The 25462-nt window shown below is 34.4% G+C and overlaps 1 protein-coding gene across 4 annotated transcripts in view; it reads left to right on the top strand.

Moving 5' to 3' along the window:
* NIPBL (NIPBL cohesin loading factor) overlaps positions 1-25181 on the top strand; it is a 198226-nt gene extending 173045 nt beyond the window's left edge. For 3 of the 4 annotated variants that reach the window (XM_069555864.1, XM_069555860.1, XM_069555861.1), the window contains 15 exons: positions 1787-1895; positions 3399-3535; positions 6829-6969; positions 7088-7181; positions 7673-7827; positions 8649-8739; positions 10586-10759; positions 11223-11413; positions 13304-13411; positions 13895-14095; positions 18051-18197; positions 19910-20184; positions 22020-22194; positions 23447-23635; positions 24197-25181. In XM_069555864.1, the coding sequence (XP_069411965.1) occupies positions 1787-1895; positions 3399-3535; positions 6829-6969; positions 7088-7181; positions 7673-7827; positions 8649-8739; positions 10586-10759; positions 11223-11413; positions 13304-13411; positions 13895-14095; positions 18051-18197; positions 19910-20184; positions 22020-22194; positions 23447-23635; positions 24197-24562 (2553 nt within the window). In that variant the 3' untranslated portion in view covers positions 24563-25181. Of the gene's footprint in view, positions 1-1786; positions 1896-3398; positions 3536-6828; positions 6970-7087; positions 7182-7672; positions 7828-8648; positions 8740-10585; positions 10760-11222; positions 11414-13303; positions 13412-13894; positions 14096-18050; positions 18198-19909; positions 20185-22019; positions 22195-23446; positions 23677-24196 lie in introns of all 4 variants that reach the window. The other variant, XM_069555862.1, reaches the window with a different exon arrangement.
* Positions 25182-25462: the final 281 nt, after the last annotated feature.

The following is a 25462-nucleotide window of genomic DNA, read 5'->3' as shown; positions in this document are numbered from 1 at the left end:
GCAAATCAAGGCTAGCATTATTTCACAGAGTTGAACATTCATATTACCCATGACCCAGTAATTCCATGCCAAGGTACATACCCAAGAAAATCTTACATATGTGTACCAGGAGACAAATAAAAATGCTCATTATGCCACTAAAGTTATACTTAACCTGTCTTCAGAAGAATGGATGAATGAATTGCAGTACAGACACAATGGCCTGTTTTATAGTAGCAAAAATGAGTAAAGTAACAGTTTCACGCAACAACCTGGATTACATTAGTGACATAGTAAATGGAAAAGGCAAATCCCAGAAGACTGCATCCAGCATGATACCTTTTAAGAAAATTGAAAATCCAGCAAAACTAGAAACAGTATTTAACTTAGGTTTTTTGTTTTTTGTTTTTTTTTTAAGTGAAGAAATGGGAAAAGTTCTGATAAGTGGTCCTTTGAAAGTGAAACAGGAAGATGGGATAAAGGAAATTGGGAGATTGGGAAATATAAGTTATTGGAGATACTCTTAAGTTAGGTTCATAGTGTACCATAATATTTATATTCAAAGAAAAGGGCACATAACCAGTATTAGCAGTGTGTCATAACATAAAATTTATGATTAATACTTTTATGTGTACTTGATGTCTTGAAGAGCAAAAAGCAAAAAAAAAAAGGGTAAAGAACCTGTTTTCTACCCCTTCCCCAAAAAGACCAAGGTAGCATATAATATTAACAGCTGCTTAAGGTTGAGTTACAAGGCAGGACATGGAGAACTTGCTGTTTAGAGCTGAAACTGGGTAAATTGAAGCTACCTTGATTTATTTCTTTAAATTGGAAGGAGTAGGGGAAATGTGTGTGATACGTTATTCTGATTGCTATCAGTTGTAATCATCCACACATCTTGTAGTGAAAGTTTAAATCTTCTCTGTCCTATACTAGCCACGTGTGATTTTTTCATTTTATTTGAATTTTTATTTATTTTCAATTCCTCAGTTATACTAGCTACGTTTCAAGTGTTTAGTAGCTGCATGTCACTTGTGGCAGCAATATTGTACAGCACAGATATAAAACATATCCATCATTACAGAAAGTTAAAATTGTACAGCGTTGGAACCCTTGACAGAAATTGCACATTTTTAACTTCCTTAATAACCCAAGAATTGTATTAGCTATTCTTTATTAACAAAACCAATGTATCTTAGATGCTGTTACCATTGACCTCTGATTATGAAAGATTGTATTTACTTTACAGTTATAATTAGACTGATCTCTTTTCTCATATCATTATTTGTAGCACATCTCTATCATTGTTTATTAATAAGTTGGTAAAAGATAACACAGGGAAGAAATCCAGCCTTGTGTTTCATAATTGCAGATTTTAAGGTGCAAGTCAGATGTAGTTACAGCTATTTTTAAAATGTCATTAACCCATAATAAACTTTTTTTGAGAAATCAAAGAACTTGAAATGATGAGAGATGGAATTCTAATTCTTTAAAATCACTCAGCTAGCATTGAGGGGTACTCTTAAGGGAAGGTCAGTGTTCTTATTTCTCTCATATTCTGCCTTAGGTTCTATACATAGCAATTTAAATAACTTCATACTAAAATTGTTTGGAAATATCTTTAATTACTGGTTATATTTTAAAATATTTGTTATATATTTTTATTTATGAATTTGCACTTTCAGTATTAAATTGTTAATAACCAATTGAAAATCTTATTACTTATGGACACATTTTGATGCATTTATATTATTATTGTCTAATGAATTATACTGGGATTTTTTTTTTCATATATATACACTTATAGTTGTTGAAGTCTGAAGAGGATTCCTCATATAAACCTGTGAAGAAAGCTTGTACTCAACTTGTTGATAACCTAGTTGAGCACATTCTTAAATATGAGGAATCTCTAGCTGGTAAGACATTTTATATATTGGTCATTAAGTTGATTTTATAAGATATTTTAAAATACTTTGTGCACATTTCTTCTTTTTGCCTCTCACTCTGCTTAGCCTAATAATTACTTCACTTTTAAATGAACTCTGTTTTTTATTATGTTGAATCCCAGGTTATTGTTACATTACAGTTGACTGGTATTATTTACAGCAATGTAATAGAAGCATGGGACTCATCTCTTTCACATATCTTTCAATAGAACATAATTTTAGATGTCATAATGAGCAAGAATTAAAGTAAGTCCAGGGACTAATGTATGTAGGTAAATGTGCTTATCCAAAAACTGTTCAGTATCTTTCAAATTATATAAAAATTTCTATCAAAATGAAGTTAATTATTATAAAAATGTTTTTAAATGATTTATAGTACCTTCCTAATACCATTTATAATTATATAAAATGTGCTTAATCTTGACCTAGAAAGGTGTTAGTAATTTTTAAATGGACAGATTCCTTAAATATTTAATAATATATATTATCTATCACTCAGTCACAAAATTGAAGTTATTAATGAAAATATAAATGATTATAAAATCATAAAAGTCATAATTGTTATCTATTGCTTAAAAGCACACAAGACTAACATTACTTCCCATCCCCTAATATATATTAATCAGGAACAATAGTCAGCCTCAGTCAATTTTCAGAATTGGGGGCCATTTACCTCTTACAGAGGTACCATTTAAGGTAAAAATTGTTGATAGTCTTTATATTTTAATGCAGTCTTTTTTTTTCTCATTTTCCATGTTTACTTCTTTTTCTTTGTATCTCCTGTTCTGTTTCCCAGTTTTTCCCTTTTCTAGATTTTAAAGGTGATACTGTTGTCACTTAATGTTAAGAAATTGCTAATGTCCTCTAAAATGCCCAAGAACTAAGACACTTTGTATCTCCTAACTAGCAACACTCCCAAGAACCAAGAAACATTGTATCTCCTAACTAGCTACACTTTTCTCTTACCTGAACAGCATTTACTTGTCTTAATACAGCACTGGTCCACTTATGTATCATTCTTGTCTTCTGACATTTTACCACAGCAGCATCTTTTTTCCCCAGTACCCTTAAACACAGTATCACCTCAGCTAAATTGTTTTTGTCCTCCTTTGCTAATTTCTTTCCCATTCTCATTTCCATGCATTTTAAGATACTAACCAACACCATGTTTATTCTCAGAATTCCATCTCTAAACTTCCCAACTTTCATTCTACTTTTTACTTCAGTCCTCCTCCCCTTGATGTGAAACTTGCCTTCCATAGTGCAGCCTTTTTGCCCTTTATCCTTAATACATGTAATTTTATATAATATAGAAAGGCAAGAAGTCTAGTATCATAAGGAATGCTAATCTGTTGTATTGAGGCATGTACTAAATCTATTCAGAGGATAGTACTGAGTAATTTGAATAATATTCTGTATCATTTCCACTGCCTTGTCATATTTTAGTGTCTTATTTTCTGTTTGTTTTTCCAGACTCTGACAATAAAGGTGTGAATTCTGGAAGATTGGTAGCTTGCATAACCACTTTGTTCTTATTCAGCAAAATAAGACCCCAGCTCATGGTTAAACATGCCATGACTATGCAGCCATATCTTACCACTAAATGTAGTGTAAGTATAGAGCTGTCTGTCCTGTTTTTCTCTCTTATCTAAACCATGTAGTAACTATTTTAAATTTAGAGTTCGCATTGTGTCATCCACCTTTTCACTGACAGATGGCAGTCATTTTCACTGAAAGATCAACTGGGTTATGTACTCAAATATAGGTTCTAATATTTGTAGCAAGTTATCTACAAGCATCATTTTTCTGATGTATTATAAATAAATTTCAGGTTTCATCTCTCTTAGCTCCTCAAACTAAACTGTCAGTAATGCTTAATAAATGTAACTATTGTTAGGACTTAAACAGTGAGTGAGCAAAGTTCTTGTCACTGAGAAATTTACTGTCGTTTGGATTCTGGTTTTGCTTTTCATTTGTTATTTTTGATGTATTTTATTTATATAATGTATTTATATACTGAATATGAAAAATAAAGGATCATCAGAGATGTTAGGTTTTTAAGTTAATATTACACCTGTTCTCCTAAAATCAAATGTGAAGATTAAATACTGCTTAGGTCAGATAATCCAGCAGTTTATATGACAGTATGGTAAATTCAATGGCTTATTACAACAGTAAATTTTAAAATACTCTAAAAATCTGTGAATGTAATTAGTTTTTTACTTCCTATGTTCCGAGTTTCCTAAGAAGCTAATTTTAACTGTTTACTAAATTTGTTTTGCTGCTATGGTCAGTTTTTTTGATGATCTAAATTAATAAATTCTAGGTGAAAAACTTCAGGATGTCCTGAGGAATTTTAAAACCAGAGAAAAGTATCAGAAGATAAATACATTAAAAATATATATATAATACTTCTGAAACAACATTTAAGTCAACATATATTTGTCTTTAGGGCTTGTGTTAGATCCAGATATAAACTGATTAATATATAATCTGTGACTAATAATAATAGTTAATAGTTATTGAGCACAGTGCCAAACACTAAAAAATTTTGCATGCAGCATCTCATTTACGTTATGAAGTTAGTACCGTTATTATCCTGGTTTTACAGATAAGGAAACAAAAGCTTAGAGAATATAAATAATTTGCCCAGTGTCATAGCTAATGAGTCCCAAAGCTAGAATTCAATACCATGTCTGTTTACTTGTAGAATTTAAACAACAATTGAGCCTTGAGTATCCGTTTCAATGGATATTTTTTAAAGCAAGACTACTTGAAAACATTTTGTATAATTTGTTATGTATACACACACTAATATAAAGTTTTATATAAATAAGGCTATTTCATATATATGATAGACACCTTTTTAAATGGTTTTGGGTTTTTTTGTTTTTTTTTTTTTCCGGTTTTTAATATCCTACCCTTGTTTCAGGATAAGCAATCTGGAGTGGCTTTGCACGTTTTATCCCTGTTTCTATAATTGCAGACGCACATTATACACATGGTTAACCAGATTTTTAAAAAATCACTTCATGTTATATATGTATCTGTCAGGCATTTTTCCTAATCTCAAAACAACTGATGTATATTCATCCTTTTGAATAGCTGTGTATTATTCATCTTATGGACAGCTTATGATTTCTTTAACCATTTTTCCATCTAGGCGAGTATTTATTTTTTATTTACATTGTTTCCTGTTGATAGCTACTACAACCAATTCCTTAATAATCGTTCCTATTCATATACTTTTAAATATTCATGCTTCTTTTTCTTTGGCATAGTCTGAGGAATTGACTTCCCAGATTGAAGGAATGCTTTTGCAGTTTTGATTTTGTTTCTGAATAGCTCTTGTCAAATTGCTGGTGGACATGTTTCATAGCCACTTTGGAAACCAGTGAATGATGCTCTGTGTCATTTTTGTACTCTTTGCCAGGCTAACAGATGTAAAAGAATGTAGTTGTTTGTTGCTTCAGCTTCCCTTCCTTGATTTCCAAGAAGGTTTAGCATCTTTTTATGACATTAACCAGTTGAACTTGATTTTCTTTAATATGACTGTTCTTATCCTTTGCTTATTTTACCTTTGAACTGTGGACCTTTTTTTTGAAAACTCTTTAAATGTTTGAGATATTGATCTATCTTATGTATATTCATTTCAGATATTTCATATATTCTACAGATCTTTTCCTTCATGATTTTCATCTTCATTTAAATTTTTCTTTTAGATTTTAAGATACTTTATTTACTTGATTTTTCAAGTCAATTATGTTTCAAAAAATTTTTACTGCATTTTTAAAGTAAGATTCTGTCAGAGGTTTTCAAATGAATTTATCTTGAGAATAACTAATTTATCCCTTCACCCACTTTAGTCACCTGTTGCCTACAATTTTTAATAAGTTTTAAAACCTCTAAAATTTAAAAAGATTATAATATTAACATTTTAAATTTTAAAATAAAGGAGACTTATACCTAATTCTGGGATTTTGTGTTTTCCTGTATCATAAAAGGGGTTAACACAGCACTATTGTTAGCACTCAACTTCAGCACTGTTCACACTTAGGACCTGGTTACTCTTTGTTTTCAAGAGCTTTTCTGCATGTTATAGGATGTTTGGCAATATCCTTGGCCTCTATCCACTGGATGCGAGTAGTACCCTCATGCCAGTGTTATGACAACCAAAATTGTCCCATATATTGCCAGATATCCATTGGGGGACAAAGTGAAAGTATCAGTTGCTCAGTTGTGTCCGACTCTGCAACCCCATGGACTATAACCTGCCAGACTCCTCTGTCCATGAATTCTCCAGGCAGGGATAATGGAGTGGGTTGCCATTTTCTCCAGGGGATCTTCCCAACCCAGGGATTAAACCTGGGTCTCCTGCATTGCAGGCAGACTCTTTACCATCTGAGCCACCAGGAAAGTCACCCTCAATTGAAAGATACTGCATTGTTATTATCCTAATTTGAAAAATATTAATCTTAAAAATTGTACCAGTCTTTGGTAAAATACTGTTAAATATTTAAATACCATTGTTCAGAACTGATTGTTAGTGCATATTAGGGAGAAAAACAGTAACTGTAGCATTGTGACTAAGTGACTCAAAGATCACCTGGTAAGTTAGTGACAGAGCTAGAATAGAATCCAGGTTTCTGTCACTATCTGCTCCTCTTCCCTTCAGACTTTAAAAAAGCTCTCTCCTAATAATGCTATTTTGGTTTCTTTTGGGGGGGGGAAGCTATTAATGTGTGTGTGTATATATATATATATATATATATATATACACACATACATACATACATGTATATAAGATACCTATAAAATAATACCAAAACCCCAAATACATAAAGCTGCATATAGTTTCTTTTCAGATTTTGATATTCATAAAGCTTTGATTTTATCCTTACAGACACAAAATGACTTCATGGTTATCTGCAATGTTGCAAAAATTCTAGAACTAGTTGTACCTCTGATGGAACATCCAAGTGAAACTTTCCTTGCCACTATTGAAGAAGATCTAATGAAGCTTATCATCAAATATGGCATGACTGTAAGCATTCACTTTGCCACCTCTGTTGATCAGTGTACAATTCACAAATCATGTGTTTTTAAATCACTTAATCATGCTTTTAACTTTTATCTAAACAATAACATTTTTTCTCTTTTAGGTAGTGCAACATTGTGTAAGCTGTCTTGGGGCTGTTGTAAATAAAGTGACACAGAATTTTAAATTTGTGTGGGCCTGTTTCAATAGATACTATGGTAAGTTCACTGCCTGGGCTTTAAAATTATTTTGCTAGATCCTGCAGTGTCCAGTTCCTTTTTAACATATCTGATAAAAGATAATATCAAGTAAATTATAAGAGGTGTGATTGTCCTCTATAGTCCATTTTCAGAAGCAATACTTCCGGGTATCTTTTATATTCCCTCAATAACCCAATGTGTTTACTTCAGAAATTTATCTTCTCTTAAGTGAATATTGTAAGTTTTTTGCCTACTGTGTCAAATAAAATTTAAATACCATTTTTTTTCTTAAATTAGTTCTTTTAGGCTCAATTGGAATGCCCTCATATTTCTAGGCATATTTAATACTTAGAAAAGTTTAATTTTAGTACATTTTAAATTGAATTTATATTTACTTAATTTTAGTAAAATTTAGTTTTAGTTTGTTAGCAGTAATTATTTGAGCATAACAGTTCAAGAATGGAGGGTTTGTTACAAATAATATAAATAAATGTTACTTATTTTACTAGGTGCCATTTCAAAATTAAAAAGTCAACACCAAGAGGACCCAAATAACACTTCACTCCTAACAAACAAACCAGCACTTCTGAGATCCCTTTTCACTGTTGGGGCACTGTGTCGGCATTTTGATTTTGATCTGGAAGATTTTAAAGGCAACAGTAAGGTAAAGATCTTAATATAATTCAGTATCCTGGAAAAATAGAACTATGTGACCTGTGCATTAAAAAGTGACTATAATGACTCAGGATGAGCAGCATTAGAATAGTCTGGGTTTTGGTTTTGTTTTGTTTTAATTTTATTGTATTTTATTTTCTATTTTTTGTATATGCGGCATATGAAAGGGCTTTCCAGGTGGCACTAGTGGTAAAGAACCTGCCTGCTAATGCAGGAGATGTAAGAGACGCAGGATTGATCCCTGGGTCAGGAAGATCCCCTGGAAGAGGGCAGGGCAACCCACTCCAGTATTGCCTGGAGAATGCTATGGACAGAGGAGCCTCGCAGGCTGCAGTCCATAGGGTCGCACAGAGTCGGACACGACCAAAGCAACTTAGCACGCACACATGGAGTGTGGGATCTTAGTTCCCTAACCCAGGATTGAACCTGCACACCTTGCATTGGAAGCAAGTGGTCTTAACCACTGACAAACCAGGGAAGTCCCTAGAGTTGTCTGGTTTAATTCTAAAACAATGCTATTCAAAACATGGTCTGTGAAGCCAATCTGTCAGGTCCCAGTCCATAAGAAATTAATGCAAGTTAGATCTGCTTTGTATTTGTGGGCACACTTTGTCGGCAGCACTTTTATTTTTTAACTGTCACAATGAATGAGATTGTTCTAAAATTTATGGCCTTATACATGTATTGGTGATTTATTCTTTAGTAAAGTTTACATGCAGAAGTTTGCTTTTAGATATTTTTTCCCTTCACAGTTGAAAATGGATCTAAGCTACTCTTCCTTATACACTTTAATGTGTTTTTCCCCCGTAGGTTAACATAAAGGATAAAGTACTTGAACTATTGATGTATTTTACAAAGCATTCAGATGAAGAAGTGCAAACAAAAGCCATCATTGGTCTAGGTAAATTAAGTCTAGATTTCTTCCTAGTTCTTAGTTGTTTGAGAGGTTGAGGAAGTTTTAAAAATTTTGTGAGTCTAGAATGTAGATTTACTTAAGTATGTTTCTGTTTAAAGTAGGATCTGGTGTCTAGAATATACATCTGGGGGTTAAAACAACTGGGTTCCATTCTTGGCTCATCCAGTGACTTCCTGGGTGACTTTCAGCAAGTCATGTAACTTGTTTGTCAGTTTCCTCATTAGTAAAATAGAGGTGACAGTACTTTCTTCTCCCCCTACTTTATAGGGTTCAAAGTACTTTAATAAAGAAAAGTGATGTAGAAAAATTTGTACTGTTGTATATTTTTTTGTTATTTTTCTTTGCAAAGTTTTGTCAGTGTATGTGTCTGCCTCTTCTAAAGACAAAACAGAGGGCAGTCTACACAGGCTTCTATTTATTAATAAATAGAAAACACATGGTAACCACATAGGAACAGCTGGATGTATACTTTTTCTATATTATTTTTCCAAGAGCATTGATGTAATAAATACATGTGGTTAGGTTAGATCTTTGAGGTTTATCTGGAAAGATATTGGAATATGGGCAAAATTTGAGAAGGATAGCCTTAAAGTCTTAATACCTGAATTAAATGCACTAAAAAAAAATTAGAAGAGCACTCCCTTCATGTTTTTGTGCTGTTGTTTTTTGTTGCTGTTGTTTGTTTTGTTTTACTTTGTACAGATACATATAAAGTGTTCATTAAGGTTAATAACTTAGAAATTTTATTTAGTAGCATTAATAAAGTTTATAATTTAAGTCTTAATATCTTATTTCCTCTTCATCTCTTTCAGAAAATTACATATAGCAAATAGAGTAAAAATTCATATACCTAGGGAGTTGTATTGGTAGAGTATTACCTTTCAAGTCAAATGTGTACTTCAGTCTGGACATACATTCTATAAAATGGCAAAAACTAATAGTGTTACATCTAATTCAGAGAACAAAGAGTGTAAATTGTAATTTGAAGCAGTACAATCCAGAAAATAGTGCCTTTAGACCAGTTAATAAAAGTTGCCTGGGCCATTGTTATCCTGTGTCACCTTGGGCTAGTTATCTGATCACTCTATGCTTTGAATTTAGTTTGTTATTTGGCATCCATAATATTTGCTCTCATCAAAGATCTTCGTTTCATCTCATAAATATAAGCATTTTGTACAAATAAACATGGGCAATACTATTTTGTGTAATAAATATGGGTAATAATTTGTGATTATAGAATTCAGCATTGTGGCTTCATTATAACAACATAGAAATAGATACAAGATTTTTAGCTTTATTTTTGAATTACTCCATTTCATCAGATGAATATATTTTAGTAGCACCAAGGTTAGTACCTTCCACTAGGGAACTAAAAATGCACACATTACCTCTTGAATCCTGAAAATATCCCATTGAGGTAGGTGGGTGGTAAATATTATTGTCCCCATTTTACAGATGGAGAATTGAGGCACAGAGAGATTATGTGACTCACTCAAGGTCACACTACAAGTCAGTGGTGGAGCCAGGAATAGAACCCAAGACTCCTGACTCCTAGTCCACTCCCTTAGCCACTAGGCCCTGCTCCCTCCTCAAGGTTTCCTCTTGTGTGAAATTCTCCTTTGAAATGCAATTTCTTGTTTTTAATTCATGGGGGAAGAAGTACCTGCTCTAATACTTCTCTAGGTAAGGCCACCAGCATATTCTTCCAATCATTTTAAGTTTTAATTTTTGAAATAAGAAACTCTTTATATACTTTATCAACATTTTCAATAAATTATATGTAATTTTAATATGAATATATCAAGAGAATTTTTTTTTTTGTCTTCTTTAGGATTTGCCTTTATTCAGCACCCAAGTCTAATGTTTGAGCAAGAGGTGAAAAATCTATACAATAATATTTTATCTGATAAAAACTCCTCAGTAAATTTAAAAATTCAAGTGTTAAAAAACCTCCAGACCTACCTACAAGAAGAAGATACACGTATGCAGCAGGCAGATAGAGACTGTAAGTGAAAATATATTTTCAGAGTTCACAGTGGGGCTGCAGTTAGCATACTCTGAGACTCTTTTTTAATCCTGATACCTGCTTACCCTATATTAGATAAAGGAGTTGAGTTAAAGAAGAAACTTCATAAACTCCCTGAAGTAGTTTATAAATTGAATGTGCGTGCAGACCTTAACATTTTGACAGAGAGAAAGAGATGATACTTTCTCATCATGTTCTCCAAGGGGTCTCTAACACACCTAAAAAAATTACAAAACTAAGGACCAATGGGTCAGCTGTCACATTTTGTGCTTTTGATTGTGACTTAATTTTATTCTTGCCTAGAGAATCCAAGGGATGGGGGAGCCTGATGGGCTACTGTCTATGGAGTCGCACAGGGTCAGACACCACCGAAACAACTTAGCAGCAGCAGCAGCAGTAAAGTTAATATACATATTCTTAGTATGTTTACTTCCATTTGTAGGGAAGAAGGTTGCAAAACAGGAAGATTTGAAAGAAATGGGTGATGTTTCCTCAGGGATGAGTAGTTCCATCATGCAGCTTTACCTCAAACAGGTGCTTGAGGCGTTTTTCCACACCCAGTCAAGTGTACGCCACTTTGCCCTAAATGTCATTGCATTGACTCTAAACCAAGGTCTTATTCATCCAGTTCAGGTAAGTATGTTTTACAGCAATAGCACTTACAGAAAGAGCCAAGAATTTGTTGCCACTTGAAGACATTGTGATTAGAAAATAAGTAGTTCTTTATTCCTTTTAGTTGTCAATTTCGGGGAGCGGGGAGGGGCGGGGTTGTCCCAAACTCTTAGGAATCCCAAGTTTAGTCCATCTTTTGGGTTGTTTTTAACTGCAAAGTACATATATATTCTCTATTATACAAACTTTAATTTATATTTGCACAATATGTACTCAGTATTACTTCTTCTAAGTAGGGATAATAGATTTGATTTAATTCACATTGACTCTTATCTCTAAAATCCAACAACAGCATGTAATATAAATGGAGTTAAGAGTATAATCTATCTTAACAGTATGGATTTTAGTCCACAGAAAAGTCACCTATATAATCTGAGCTCTGTTCCTTCCTCTTTAATTGGAAGTAAGATCAAGCACCCAATACCTTAAAACATGGATTTGTAGCCTAGATGATGTACTCAAGACATATTTGTACAAGGAATTGGCAGCTAGTGCTTATGTAGTAGTATTCACCATCTGATACGTTCAGGAGAGTACCATAGGCTGTAGAAGTGAATTTGTTAAATAACAACAGCCTGTACCCTTCAAGATTTTTATTTCGGCTGTTTTAACTTTTAAAAAATATGTTCTTGATTATTATGCTGTGTTCTTCTCTGTGTCCTGAAACAAAACACACTAATGAATATTCAGTCTGTTCTTTGTGACTCAGGGCAAGATTACTTAATAAAATGTACAGTACTCTGTTGATACTCTTGAGTTTTTTACATACTTAGGGCTCTTTGCTGATATGCTTAATAGTCTTAGGTTTTGCTTTTATTGTATCTTTTTTTAAACTTAAAAATTTTATATTTATCAAAAAATTGCAAGAGTGGTACATTAAACCCTTTATACTCTTTACGTATATTTTGCCATTTTGCCACATTTGCTTTCTCTCTCCATACGTACACTAAATCATTTGATGATAAGTTTGAGATATCATGATTCTTTACCTCTAAATACCTCAACACACATTTTTTAAAGAACAGAAACATTCTCTTATAAAACCATAATGCAGTCATCAAATTTAGGAAATTTAACATTGATACAATAGTATGTAATGTATTTTCATATTTTACAAGTTAAGCTAATAATGTTTTTTGTGAGCCTCCCCCGACCCTGCAATTCAGGGTTTGATTCTTGATGACCCATTCCATTCAGTGCTATGTCTACTTTTTTTAAGTTGTTTTTTATTTGTTTGTTGCTATTTTTCTGGCTTCCTCACCTCTAATTTAGAGTCACTTAACATAGAAGTGGTGTTTCCTGACCTTTAGATGTATGTGAGTATGGCTGTTACCAGATTACTAGCTATCCAGCTGTCAGACCATTGAAGCCATATCTAAAATCAGCATTGGGGGGGGAATTTACATTTTTCTGTTGTTGAGTATGGAAGACAAAATTTTTTCCCCCTGTATTATCTTTACAAAAAAAATTCAGTTAGACCTAAAAAATTATTGGATTATTAATTTGTAGTATATATCATAATCTTAAATGGATATTCTTACTTTGGGAGCCCTTTAGTCTTTTTTTTTTTTTAATAAAAGAACTTTAAACTCACATTGAAATTGCTTGAAGTTCACCACATCACTTTTTTTAAAATTTTTGCTGATGCTCCAGTGCTTTTTTACTTTTAGCTAAATCTAAGGGAAGATTAATAAATTTTAAAAGAACACTAAAACATAGCATTCATTTATAGGAAAGCCAATGAGTTAAATTCATATGTCCCAGATATATAGCAAGTTTTAATATACTTCAAGATACATATAGAGCTTTTACTACTATGATGTCTCACGAATTCTTTATTTTTATTTCCAGTGTGTGCCGTATTTAATTGCTATGGGCACAGACCCAGAACCAGCTATGCGGAACAAGGCTGATCAGCAGCTTGTGGAAATAGACAAAAAATATGCTGGATTCATTCATGTATGTATTTTTAAATTGTGCGGCCTAAATTTAAATATTGTTCTTTGGTAAACCATTTATTTGGCAAATGTCCTACCCAGATTCATATTCGAATAAAATATTTTGCTTACTAATTACTTCTAAACATGAATCTAAGTTTGTCCCCCAAGGTGTTTATTCTTTTTAAAATTAGCTCTTTAAGATTGAGCTGAAAGTAACAGCACAGCATGCATGCCGGTTGAAGCCCAGGATGCATGGGTTCTAGTGCCTGCTGTGTATCTTGGCAGTGATGGCTCCTCTGGGTCTCCACTTTTTTCTTCTATAAAAATGAGCAGGTTACAATAGATGGTCTCTAGTATTCCTTCCAGTACTTGCATTCTATGAATTTTATTATTTTAAATAAAACCAAATTATAAAGTTTGCCTCTAACTATAATGCTCAAATTATATTTTTAATTTGGCTCTTTTAGTTTCTGTGACAAAATAAGGCTTTTATTGATTTCAGATGAAAGCGGTGGCTGGCATGAAGATGTCTTACCAGGTACAACAGGCAATCAACACATGCCTGAAAGATCCTGTAAGGGGTTTCAGGCAGGATGAGTCCTCCAGTGCTTTGTGTTCACACCTTTACTCCATGATCCGCGGAAACCGCCAGCACAGACGCGCCTTTCTGATTTCTTTACTCAACCTCTTTGATGACACAGCAGTAAGCATTAAAAACTTCTTATTTTAAGAAGATAAATGCTCTATAAATTGAGGCAACATTTTAAAAGTATTATCATTTTAATAAATAATAGTGACTATCTTAAATGTGTTTATTTAGGTCTATGTTAACTACAAGGTATTGAAGAGGAAATTTTGCATGAAAATAAAATGAGGAATAAAGTATAATTGTGTCTCCATACTGAGTATGTTACAAACTTTATAGCAGTTCCTTTAAGCATGCTTTCACATAAACTATGTTACTAAACTATCACTTCTCAGGGTGGATGGATGGATGGATAGATAGATAAAGTGAAATTCCACTTGTTTGTATCAGACTCGAATGTTTTAGAGTAACTGTCCTGGGTTTTAGGCTGCTGAGATTCCTGCTTGTTCAACCTGACCTCGTTTAATGAAAAGCCCACTTTTGTGTAATTACAATTTTGACCCTTTAGGAGCTATTGCACAAGTTGCATTGGCCAAGACTATAAGGCAGAAAAATAAAATATCCCATTCTTTAATCTTACCTCTGAATGTTTTCATTTAACAGTATTCAACATACGCATTATGGTAGCCATTGTGCTAGAAGATGAAGATGTGGTATCTTTCCACATAGAACTTACCAGTTCTTGTGTGAAGCTTTAAAAATAAAAAAATTTTTTTTCATATTTTAATCACTTGACGACTTGACTTTGTTGCTGTTCGAATACCAGATTATTTCAATGAAGTAAAATTAAAATTATGTGTTAGTTGCTCAGTCGTGTCCGACTCTTTGCAACCCCATAGGCTATAGTCCACGAGGCTCCTCTGTCCATGGAATTCTCCAGGCAAGAATACTGGAGTAGGTTGCCATTCCCTTCTACAGGGTATCTTCCTGACTCAGGGATCAAACCCTAGTCTCCTGCACTGCAGGCAAATTCTTTACCATCTGAGCTACGAGGGAAGCCCTAAAAATTACCAGAATACAGATGCCTTATTAGACCTTTTTTTTTTAAATAGTACATGAAATTTTTGGTTATATTATCTAACAAATAAATATAATAAACTTCTATTTTAGAAACATTTGGAATATAATTTAATCATCATCAGGACTGTCATTAGTATTAAGCTTTCATGGTATGTAAGAGGTTTAGATGCTGCTGCTGCTAAATCGCTTCAGTCGTGTCCAACTCTGTGTGACCCCATAGACGGCAACCCACCAGGCTCCCCCATCCCTGGGATTCTCCAGGCAAGAACACTGGAGTGGGTTGCCATTTCCTTCTCCAGTGCATGAAAGTGAAAAGTGAAAGTGAAGTCACTCAGTTGTGTCTGACTCTTCGCGACCCCATGGACTGCAGCCTACTGGGCTCCTCCGTCCATGGGATTTTCCAGGCAAGAGTACTGGAGTGGGACGCCATTGCCACAGTGATATGATAAGGTGCTCTAGTCATCATTGGATCTTGCTTCCTGTAAAATAGCGGTTAAGATTAGCGTAGTCTGAGTCCCAGATGGTTTGTATCTGTATCACCCTAGTCCTTCTCTTGGGCTTCCCTGGTGGCTCAGAAGGTAAAGTGTCTATAACACTGGAGGACCCGGGTTTGATCCCTGGGTTGGGAAGATCCCCCGGAGAAGAAAATGGCAATCCACTCCAATCTTTCTCTTCTTCCTGAGCTTCATTCCTACATGATTTCATTGCTTGCTGTATGTCATTAACTGGATGCTTCGTCACCCCAGCATGTAACCTGCTAAATTGGAAATCTAGTTTTCATAATACAGTGCTTTCTTCTGACTACCTCCAACAGAAGATGTCAGAGGAGGAACAAATTACTGAAGACATAGGTGAATAAGATGGATCTACTGTTTAAGGCAGAGCAGGTGTAAAAACATAAATAAAGGTACAAAAATAAGAATAGGTAGGAAATAATGAATAGATTCATTATTTAACTAGACCAGCAGGGTCATAGTGAGGCATGGTTTATGGCGGATCTTCCCTGATAGCTCAGCTGGTAAAGAATCCGCCTGCAGTGCGGGAGCCCTGTGTTCGATCCCTGGTTTGGGAAGATCCCCTGGAGAAGGGAAAGGCTACCCACTCCAGTATTCTGGCATGGAGAATTCCATGGACTGTATATCTACGGGGTCGCAAAGAGTCGGACACAACTGAGCGACTTTCACTCACTCATAGATTCTGTAAAACTATTGAAAGTTGTTAAATACATTGATGAGGACATGTGACAAAGAACATTTTAGGAACACAAATTTTTTAGCATTGTGCTCACACTGCAGGTATAAGAGATTGAGTTGTTATGGTGAGAGTTGGAAGGAAAAGAACGGATGGAAGGAAAGAAGAAACACCAAGGAAGGAATAAATTATATGAGACGTGAGAATAGTCAAAGGATAACTGGAATATTTTTGTCCTATTGTTCAGTCCCCTAGTCATGTCCACCTCTTTGCAGCCCCATGGACTGCAGATGCCAGGCCTCTCTGTCCCTCACCATCTCCCAAAGTTTGCCCAAGTCCATGTCCATTGCGTCGGTGATGCCATGCAGCCATCTCATCCTTTGATGCCCTCTTCTCCTTCTGCCCTCAATCTTTCCTAGCATCAGGGACTTTTCCAATGAGTCAGCTGTTCACATCAGATGACCAAAATACAGCTTCAGCATCAGTCCTCCCAATGAGTATTTAGGATTGATTTCCCTTAAGATTGACTGGTTTGACCTCCTTGCAGTCCAAGGGACTCTCAGGACTCCTAAGCACACAAAAAACAGAATGTTGCTAAAAGCAGTTTGAAAAGGAGTTGGTTTGAGAAGGAAATAGAAGAGGAATAGTAAAAGAGCTAGGAAGAGAAAACTAGAGAAAAAGGTTTCAGGGAGGTGAGGGTGGTTGTCTGTATTTTCCCAACTTTAACATGTACATGTTGATACATATTTAAAAATAAAAAATAGAGTGGGAGTTTCATGAATACTAATAGCAAGTTCATTCCATCTGTCCTTTGGGATTTTTGTTGTTTGCTACCACTGATAGGGCATTTTCTGTTGTTTGGGCAGCAGGATAAGGGAGATGGTAGGAAGGTGTGTTTGGGGAGGGATTTTAGGGAAGCTTTTGGCCATGCTTCAGGCAATGCGGAATCTTAGTTCCCCAACAGGGATTAAACCCCTGCCCCTTACAGTGGAAGCAGTGTCTTAACCACCATACCACCTGGGAAGTACCAGGAAGTAGTGTTTTTAATTGCCTGTTTTTTCTTTTCCTTTTTTTTTTAAGCTATAAATATTTTTAAAGGAATTTAAATATTAACATGTCTTTCTGTTTATATTCTGTATGATCATGGAGTTCTAAAAAAAAGTCTCTGTTACTTCTTTTAAAAGCAAACAACTATTAGTAACCATCATTTGCCAACATCAGCGTTTTTATGGTGTGAATCTTTGGCAGCTATCAGAATGACTCTGATATTTTAAATGATACACACACAGGAAACTGACAATTGTTTTAAGAGTACATGAACTTGGATTTTTTTAACCCGTGTGTTAGAACTATAATTATTACCTCTTACTTTTGAAGACAGAATAACTGTGTGTAACTAATCTCTCCATATGGGTTAAACTTTTAGAGGCACAATGATAAATAATCATGAATTCAAATGTGTACTTTCTGATGTGGTATGTATTTATCATAAAGATTCTATGTACTCTATAAGAAAACTTACGGGACTTCCGCCTGGGTCTCTGAAAAAACATTCACCTCTTCCCTTTTCAACGTACCATGGTTTAAGTCATTAGGAAATCTCTTTAAATGGATTTAAGATTATTCTGTAAAATCCATTTCTCTTCTGCTTCCTCCTCCTTCTTCCTTCTTTCTCTCCCTGTCCCTTCCTTTTTGAAACATTAACTGAGGTGAAAGTACCCTGTAATATTTTTTCTAAAAAGGTTTTTATGATGGATTTCTGGATTATCTACTAAATATGTACTTTTTTTTTTCTTTACAGAAAACAGAAGTGAATATGCTCTTGTATATAGCAGACAATCTAGCCTGTTTTCCATACCAGACACAGGAAGAGCCGTTGTTTATAATGCATCATATAGACATTACACTCTCTGTTTCTGGTAGTAACCTGCTGCAGTCATTCAAGGAGGTAAGTCACACACATTGCTAATCTTAGTGCATCTTTCAAAATGCAGGCACACTATTTTCACTGTTTTGTTTCTCATTGTTCTTTTTATTGTTTTCACAGGTATATAAAATCTTTGTAAATAAACTTACTGAAATCTAAATAGTGCTTGAGTTGGAGAGAGGAAATGAGTTGCCATTTCATTTCCATTAAGAAAGTTCTTAAAACCGTTTCATTCCAGATCATTTAGGTGGAATTTATACATGCATATACTTACATGCATGCACACGTGTACGCACACACACACACACACACACATACATGCATGCATGCATACATGGATTGTTCTGTTGATAAGCCATCCCATGTCTTTATTTCTCCCACTTTAAGCACTGACCTTAAATGTTCAGTGTCCATTCATATATTCATTTAAACCCCATTTTAAGAACGCCTTGCTCTTTTATAAATCTGAAAATACTGTAGATAACAATAGTACACTTAAAGAGATACAGATATGAATATAAATAGCTTACTTACAAGGAACATAGAAAATTTATACTGTTGATTTCCTTATCCCTGAACACCAGAATCATAATGGAGTTGGTATATTGTATGCCGAAAATCTTAACTAAGGTTTTGTTGTGAACTTTATCTTTTCTTTCATGGTTTTTAAGAAGAAAATATAGTTGGTTTAATTGTAAAAGCACCTGGTGTAGCCCTGGGAATACAGTAGGTACACTCAGTAGTTTACATTCTTTGTAAATTAGTTGGAATATTTTCATGTACCTGATGATACAAGTAAAAATTCTCATTTTACAGTATCGTTGTGCCCAAAACTCAGCCTGGTCAAACTCATAAATTAGGGAGATTATTTTAATACCTAAGAGTTAGAATTACAGAGGTATCTGAACCCTTGCTACTTGAAGTGCAGACCAGAACCAGTAGCACCAGCCTCACCTGAGAGCTTGTTAGACGTGTAGAACCTTAGGCCCGCCCTAGACCTGCTGACACAGTGTTTGCATTGTTGATAAAATGCCTAGGTGTTTAATATGCACATTGAGGTTTAAGAGGTTAATCATTTCCCAGGAACTTGATCCATCGTGTTATCTTATTTTACTTCATTAACTGTTGTAAATATACTTGTTCATGTTTCTCCTGTTTTATTTCTTAACAGCTGTATTTTGAATATTGCTTTGTAATCTGATCTTTTCCACCTCTGGAAACCAGTTGGCTTTGTTTCTTTTAAAAAGCTAACGGTTTCATAAAGTACAAAGAAACAATTTAATTTTTTAAGAAAAACTGCATGTTATGTTGCTAAAAAGTTCTTAAATGGGAGAGTTTAAAAGAAGGTGGGGGAATTCAAGACCTATTATATTTTCCTATAATTAAATTATAATTACTTCTTTTCCTCTATAATGGCTTACCTATATACAAGATTGTTACTTCTATAATTTATCTTTCATTGCTATCGTATAAGAAAATTCTTTCCCTTGGAATGACATTCCAGAAGGGTTTAGGGAGAGTGGCACAGTAGTTGCAGTGGATTTTATTTAGTCTTGGAACATTATTTTCTCCCTAAGGGTTACATCCCCAGTTGTTCACAGAAAGAGAGTTTTGATATATGGAACATTAAATTGCGGGTGCGTTTGAACTTGTTGAAGGAAGCATATGTATAGTTGTTAGTGGTATTTTCATTTTATTATTTTTTAGACAGAATAATTTCCTCTTTTTTTCAGTCTATGGTAAAAGACAAAAGGAAAGAGAGAAAATCATCTCCTGGTAAGGAAAATGAGTCAAGCGAGAGTGAAGAAGAAGTCTCCAGGCCTCGAAAGTCACGGAAACGTGTAGATTCGGATTCAGATTCGGATTCAGAAGATGATATAAATTCGGTGATGAAATGTTTGCCAGAAAATTCAGCTCCTTTAATTGAGTTTGCAAATGTCTCCCAGGGTATTTTATTGCTTCTGATGTTAAAACAACATTTGAAGAATCTCTGTGGATTTTCTGATAGGTAAGATTATATAAGCAGTGAAAGAAAAACTTGCTGACTTCAAATAATGAAGAAATATGAAACTCAGTTTTGATTGCATGCTGAATATTAAAAATCCTTTTTTATAAAAAGGAGTTTGTTCCTTTTAACTGCTAATAGTGTTTTTGTTGTATAATATACCATAATTTGTGCATTCTGTTATTGAAGAGAGGAGAGCTATATTCTTCTAATTGAAGATAATGCATCATAAATTAAAAGACTTATTATGTTGGCTTCCCTAAAAAGATATTAGAGAATTAGGCTAACCTTAAAAATAGATGGCAGGGACTTCCCAGGTGGTCCAGTGGCTAAGACTCTGCACTCCCAATGCAGGAGGCCTGGGTTTGATCCTTTGTCAAGGAGCTAGATCCCACATGCCACAACCAAGACCCAGCACAGCAAAATAAATAAAATCAATAAAAGTAAATATTAAAAAAATAAGATGGCAAATTCAAGTTTTTAAAGAGCTGTGAATGAAGAATAAATAGATGCAGACCAGCTAGGCTAAGTTCTAACAGGATCCAGTAGTCTTTAATGTACACTATCAAGGTAAGAGATAGAAAAGTACTAATAACTTTGCACTATAATTTTATTCGTCATCAATCACTACACTGCCTGTACCCATGGAATGTTGGACATTTTTCACATTCATTGAAACCTTATGACGTTAAATGTTCATAGGGACAGATAAATGAATAAAGTGCACCCAGGTAGGTCATTAGCACAATGAAAAGAACACATTTGGGGTTCAGATATTCATCAGCTTGTTGCCATGGGAGAAGGTGGGAACAGTGTGGCCAAAGCTTCCATTTCTTTCAAGGGCAACTAGAAAATCCAGATGTTAATGGAAAAACCTTGATGTTAAATACTAGCAGCTGTAGGACCTACTGTGTTATATTGCACTTCACAGATACTACATTTTATACAAATTGAAGGTTTGTGGCTATCTTGCTTCATGCAAGTCTGTTGGCTCCATTTTTCCAACAGCATTTGTTCCCTTTGTGTCTCTCACATTTTGTAGTTATTCAACAATATTTAAATGTTTTTCATTGTTTTTTTTATGGTGGTCTTTGATCAGTCATCTTTGATGTTACCATTGCCAAAAGATTACAATTCACTGGAGACTCATGATACTTTTTAGCAATAAAGTATTTTTTAATTGTATATGTACGTTTTTCAACATAATGCTGTTGCCCACTTTAAGTAGACTACAGTATGCTGTAAATGTAACCTTTATATTCATTGGGAAACAAAAAATTGATGTGGTTCACTTTATTGCAATAATTGCTTTATTGCAATGGTCTGGAACCAAACCTGTAATGTCTCCAAGGTATGCCTGTAATTCAAAATAATTTAAAACCTTGTAAAATCTTGGAGCAGTGCTAAGGAGATGGAAAGATTTTGAAATAGAGTTGTTAATAATATGAAGCAGGTCTGTAAACAATCATTCTGGCCGTGTAGAGAATGAAAAATCTTAGAAGAAGAAGGTAAGCCAGTTAGGTAGCACTGAGTGATTATATTAAACCTATGCTACAGTCACAGTCATGGTACTGGAAAACAGACATGAGAAACTACTTTCATTTAAAAGGTGCCTCGATTCAAGACAAGCACTGAGGAAAGCAAGAGAATAGCACTCTTTAATCTTTGATTTTGTGTCTTTACTTCCCTTTTAAAAATTATTGTGTATACAGCTTCACTGGTTAAAATCTGTATGACAGAAAGTTTAGTTATAAGTAAATAAAACTTAACTAGAATCCATTTAAATGTAAATGTCTGAAAAAATTTTTTACATTAATGGTTTTATTTTCCTAAAACAGTAAAATTCAGAAATATTCTCCATCTGAATCTGCAAAAGTGTACGATAAAGCGATAAACCGGAAAACAGGAGTTCATTTTCATCCCAAGCAAACACTGGACTTCCTGCGGAGTGATATGGCTAATTCCAAAATCACTGAAGATGTGAAGAGGAGTATAGTAAAACAGTACCTAGATGTGAGTAGTAAAACCAAAATATGTTTCATTTGGTAATGACTTTTTAAAATGTGAATACTTTTGAGAGGGCTACTGTCTTTAGCCTTTTCTGTTCCTTTTCCTTCTGGCAACCAGTGTCACAACTTGTTCATGTTTTCTTACAGAAGCAGTACAAGTATATATATATATACACACACACACACACACACACATACGTGTATATATATGTATGTAAATACCCATTTAACAAGTGTGTATGTGAGTGTATTAATTATGCTTTAAAAATGTCTTTAAGAATAGGCAAATGCAGGGAATTCCCGGGTGGTCCATTGGTTAGGACTCCACACCTTCACTGCTGAGGGCTCAGGGTTCAATTCTTGGTCAGGGAACTTAGATCCTGAAAGCCATGTGGAGCAGCTGGGGAAAAAAAAATAAAGGGGGCAGATTCAGAGAGACAGAAAATAGAAGCGAAGTTTACCAGGGCCAGTGGGAGGGAGGAATAGGGAGTATTAAATGGGTACAGATTGAGTTTCTTTTGGGAATGATGTAAAAGCTTTAGAAATAATGGTAGTGATGGTTATGCAACATTTTAAACATACTTCATGTCAATGACTTAAGCACTTTAAAGTGGTAAATTTTCTGTTTTACCACAATAAAAATTTTTTAACGTTTTAAAAAATGTTTTTCAAGATTGTCCTAAAAAGTAAAAATAAAGTCTTTAAATTTAATCTACTTAAAGCTGGTAGTTGAATATAACTAATCATGATTTTCTTGACTACAAATGTAAGCTACACAACGGTTTTCATATTATTCATAGACTGCAAGCCTTATACTTTAAAATTAGCATTTATTTTCGTTCTTTAAAATTGTTTCACATCTTTCATTTATCCTTATACCCTCTTGGTGGAGAGCAGAAGGAACAGAAAATGTTTAAATGTCTGTCAGTAATAGTAATCACTGGCTGCTTGATAATTTGGATCAGGGTTAGTGACATCTTGCTTATAGGCGAAATCTGGTCAACTGCTGTTGGTGTAAAATAAAGTTTTATTGAAACAGCTCTGCGCATTCATTTCTGTATTGCATTTTAGCTTGCAGAGCCAAAAATGCTTCCAATCTGGCTCTTTACCAAAAACATTTTTGAGCACCCAAGTTGGACAGTAGCTAAAGTCTCTTTCACCAGCATCAAACTACTGCCATGGAAAACATTTAGGAATTTGACAGTCTTGTCTGAATTGTTTACCTCAAATTCTAAGATAATATCTAATTTTTGTAGTTCAAACTTCTCATGGAACATCTGGACCCTGATGAAGAGGAAGAAGAAGGGGAGGTGTCAGCCAGCACAAATGCTCGGAACAAAGCAATTACCTCGCTGCTTGGAGGAGGCAGCCCTAAAACTAATGCAGCAGCAGAGACAGAAGATGATGAGAGTGATGGGGAGGATAGAGGAGGAGGCACTTCAGGGGTGAGGCGGAGGAGGAGTCAGCGTATTTCGCAGCGTATTACGTAAAATGATTTTTATGTGCTTATATATGTCAGTCTATTCAGTGTACACCAAGTAATGTAATACTTATGAGAGAAAACATTTTGTAGATAGAAATTCTCTACTTACCCATTTATACATCTTTTTGTAGAAAGTTTAACATAAAAGACAATAAAAAAGAAAAAACAGAAATGAGATTTATCCAGCATAAAAGGTTATTAATTTTTCTTTGGATTGTATTAATGTGTGTTACCCTTTTTTATTGTTGCTAAATTTTATGTAGCTTTATGGTTCATATGTATATATAATTTTATATATCAATAAGAGTAAAGACACGGGTACAAATTAAGAGATACATGGTTTTACAAATATATGTTAACCCCTTGGCGCTGGCGGTCACGGTGCGTCTCATTGCCGGCAATGGAAGTGTGCTGGGAAATCCCAACTCCCGGCGTCAAGGGATTAAAAGCAATAAAAACAATAATTTCACTAAAATTATTTTGTGTAACACTTGGTCTTTTTTCCCCCCTCCCAATGTTTTAGTCATTGAGAAGGTCAAAACGAAATTCAGACTCTACGGAGTTGGCAGCACAGATGAATGAAAGTGTTGACGTCATGGATGTCATCGCTATTTGCTGTCCAAAGTACAAAGATCGACCACAAATTGCAAGAGTAGTACAGAAAACCAGCAGTGGCTTCAGTGTTCAGTGGATGGCAGGCTCCTACAGTGGCTCCTGGACTGAGGCTAAGCGCCGTGATGGCCGCAAACTGGTGCCTTGGGTAGACACTATTAAAGAGTCAGACATTATTTACAAAAAAATTGCTCTAACGAGTGCTAATAAGCTGACTAATAAAGTTGTTCAGACTTTACGATCCCTGTATGCCGCCAAGGATGGGACTTCCAGCTAATGAATTTGTACATGCAGCCAAATTTACAGGAGTTTTTTTTAAAGGCAGAAAAACTTGAATATCAACATTCTGGCAAAAAAAAAAAAATCAGTTTTATGAAGAGTAAGAATGGAACCTGGGATGCAGGAACAAAAGAAGGAAATGTTGGGCAAACATTTTTGTGGGAGCTCCCTTCGCTGTTGTGCAGCAGAAACAGATTCTCAGTTCATTTTTACTCCCACTGTATTATAGTTTAACAAAAATTGTTTATATCTTGGAAAAAAAAACTTTCTGTTTAAAAATAAACAAGTGAATGTTGGAAATTAGTCTGTTAATGTTCTTAATAAAGTGTTCTTGGAGTTTAACCTAGCAGCGGATGGCTTTCTTTAGCTTAGCCCAGTTTCCAGGGAAGCATTGTTTTTTCCAGGCTGTAAAATGGCAGAATCTCCTGGATATATAATTTATTCTGTTGGAAAAAAAAAAAAAAAGCATGCAGTATCTATGACCTATCTGCAGAAGGAGTTTTTGTAAATGTAGATTTTGATGTATTAGGTCACCCTGAAAACAATACAAGAAAAGGGATCCCCAGACTACCTGGTGGAGCGAATACTGCAATAAATTTTTTTACTTCTCTTTGTTACTTGTCTGTTTCCATTTGAATTTCTTATTGTAAAGATCTGTTTAAATCCATTTATATTATTTTGCAGTCTTTTATGTAAAATTTATTATATCACTGGTTTTCAAGACAAAACATAAAATATTGTTTATACAGTTTGTATAGGCTGACTTCTGAATAATTGGTATCTATTATTTTCATTCCCATAAGAGGGTGTAAACAATTAACTCCAGGATTTTATTGTATCCTACAATATTTAGTATTAACTATATATGATTTAGCACTGTGCCAAACACATTTTCAAG

The sequence above is a fragment of the Ovis canadensis genome, chromosome 16 (genome assembly GCF_042477335.2).
Source record: "Ovis canadensis isolate MfBH-ARS-UI-01 breed Bighorn chromosome 16, ARS-UI_OviCan_v2, whole genome shotgun sequence".
Taxonomy (NCBI): Eukaryota; Metazoa; Chordata; class Mammalia; order Artiodactyla; family Bovidae; genus Ovis; species Ovis canadensis.
Note: the sequence above shows the minus strand (reverse complement) of the source record. Positions and strands in the feature narration are given on the sequence as shown.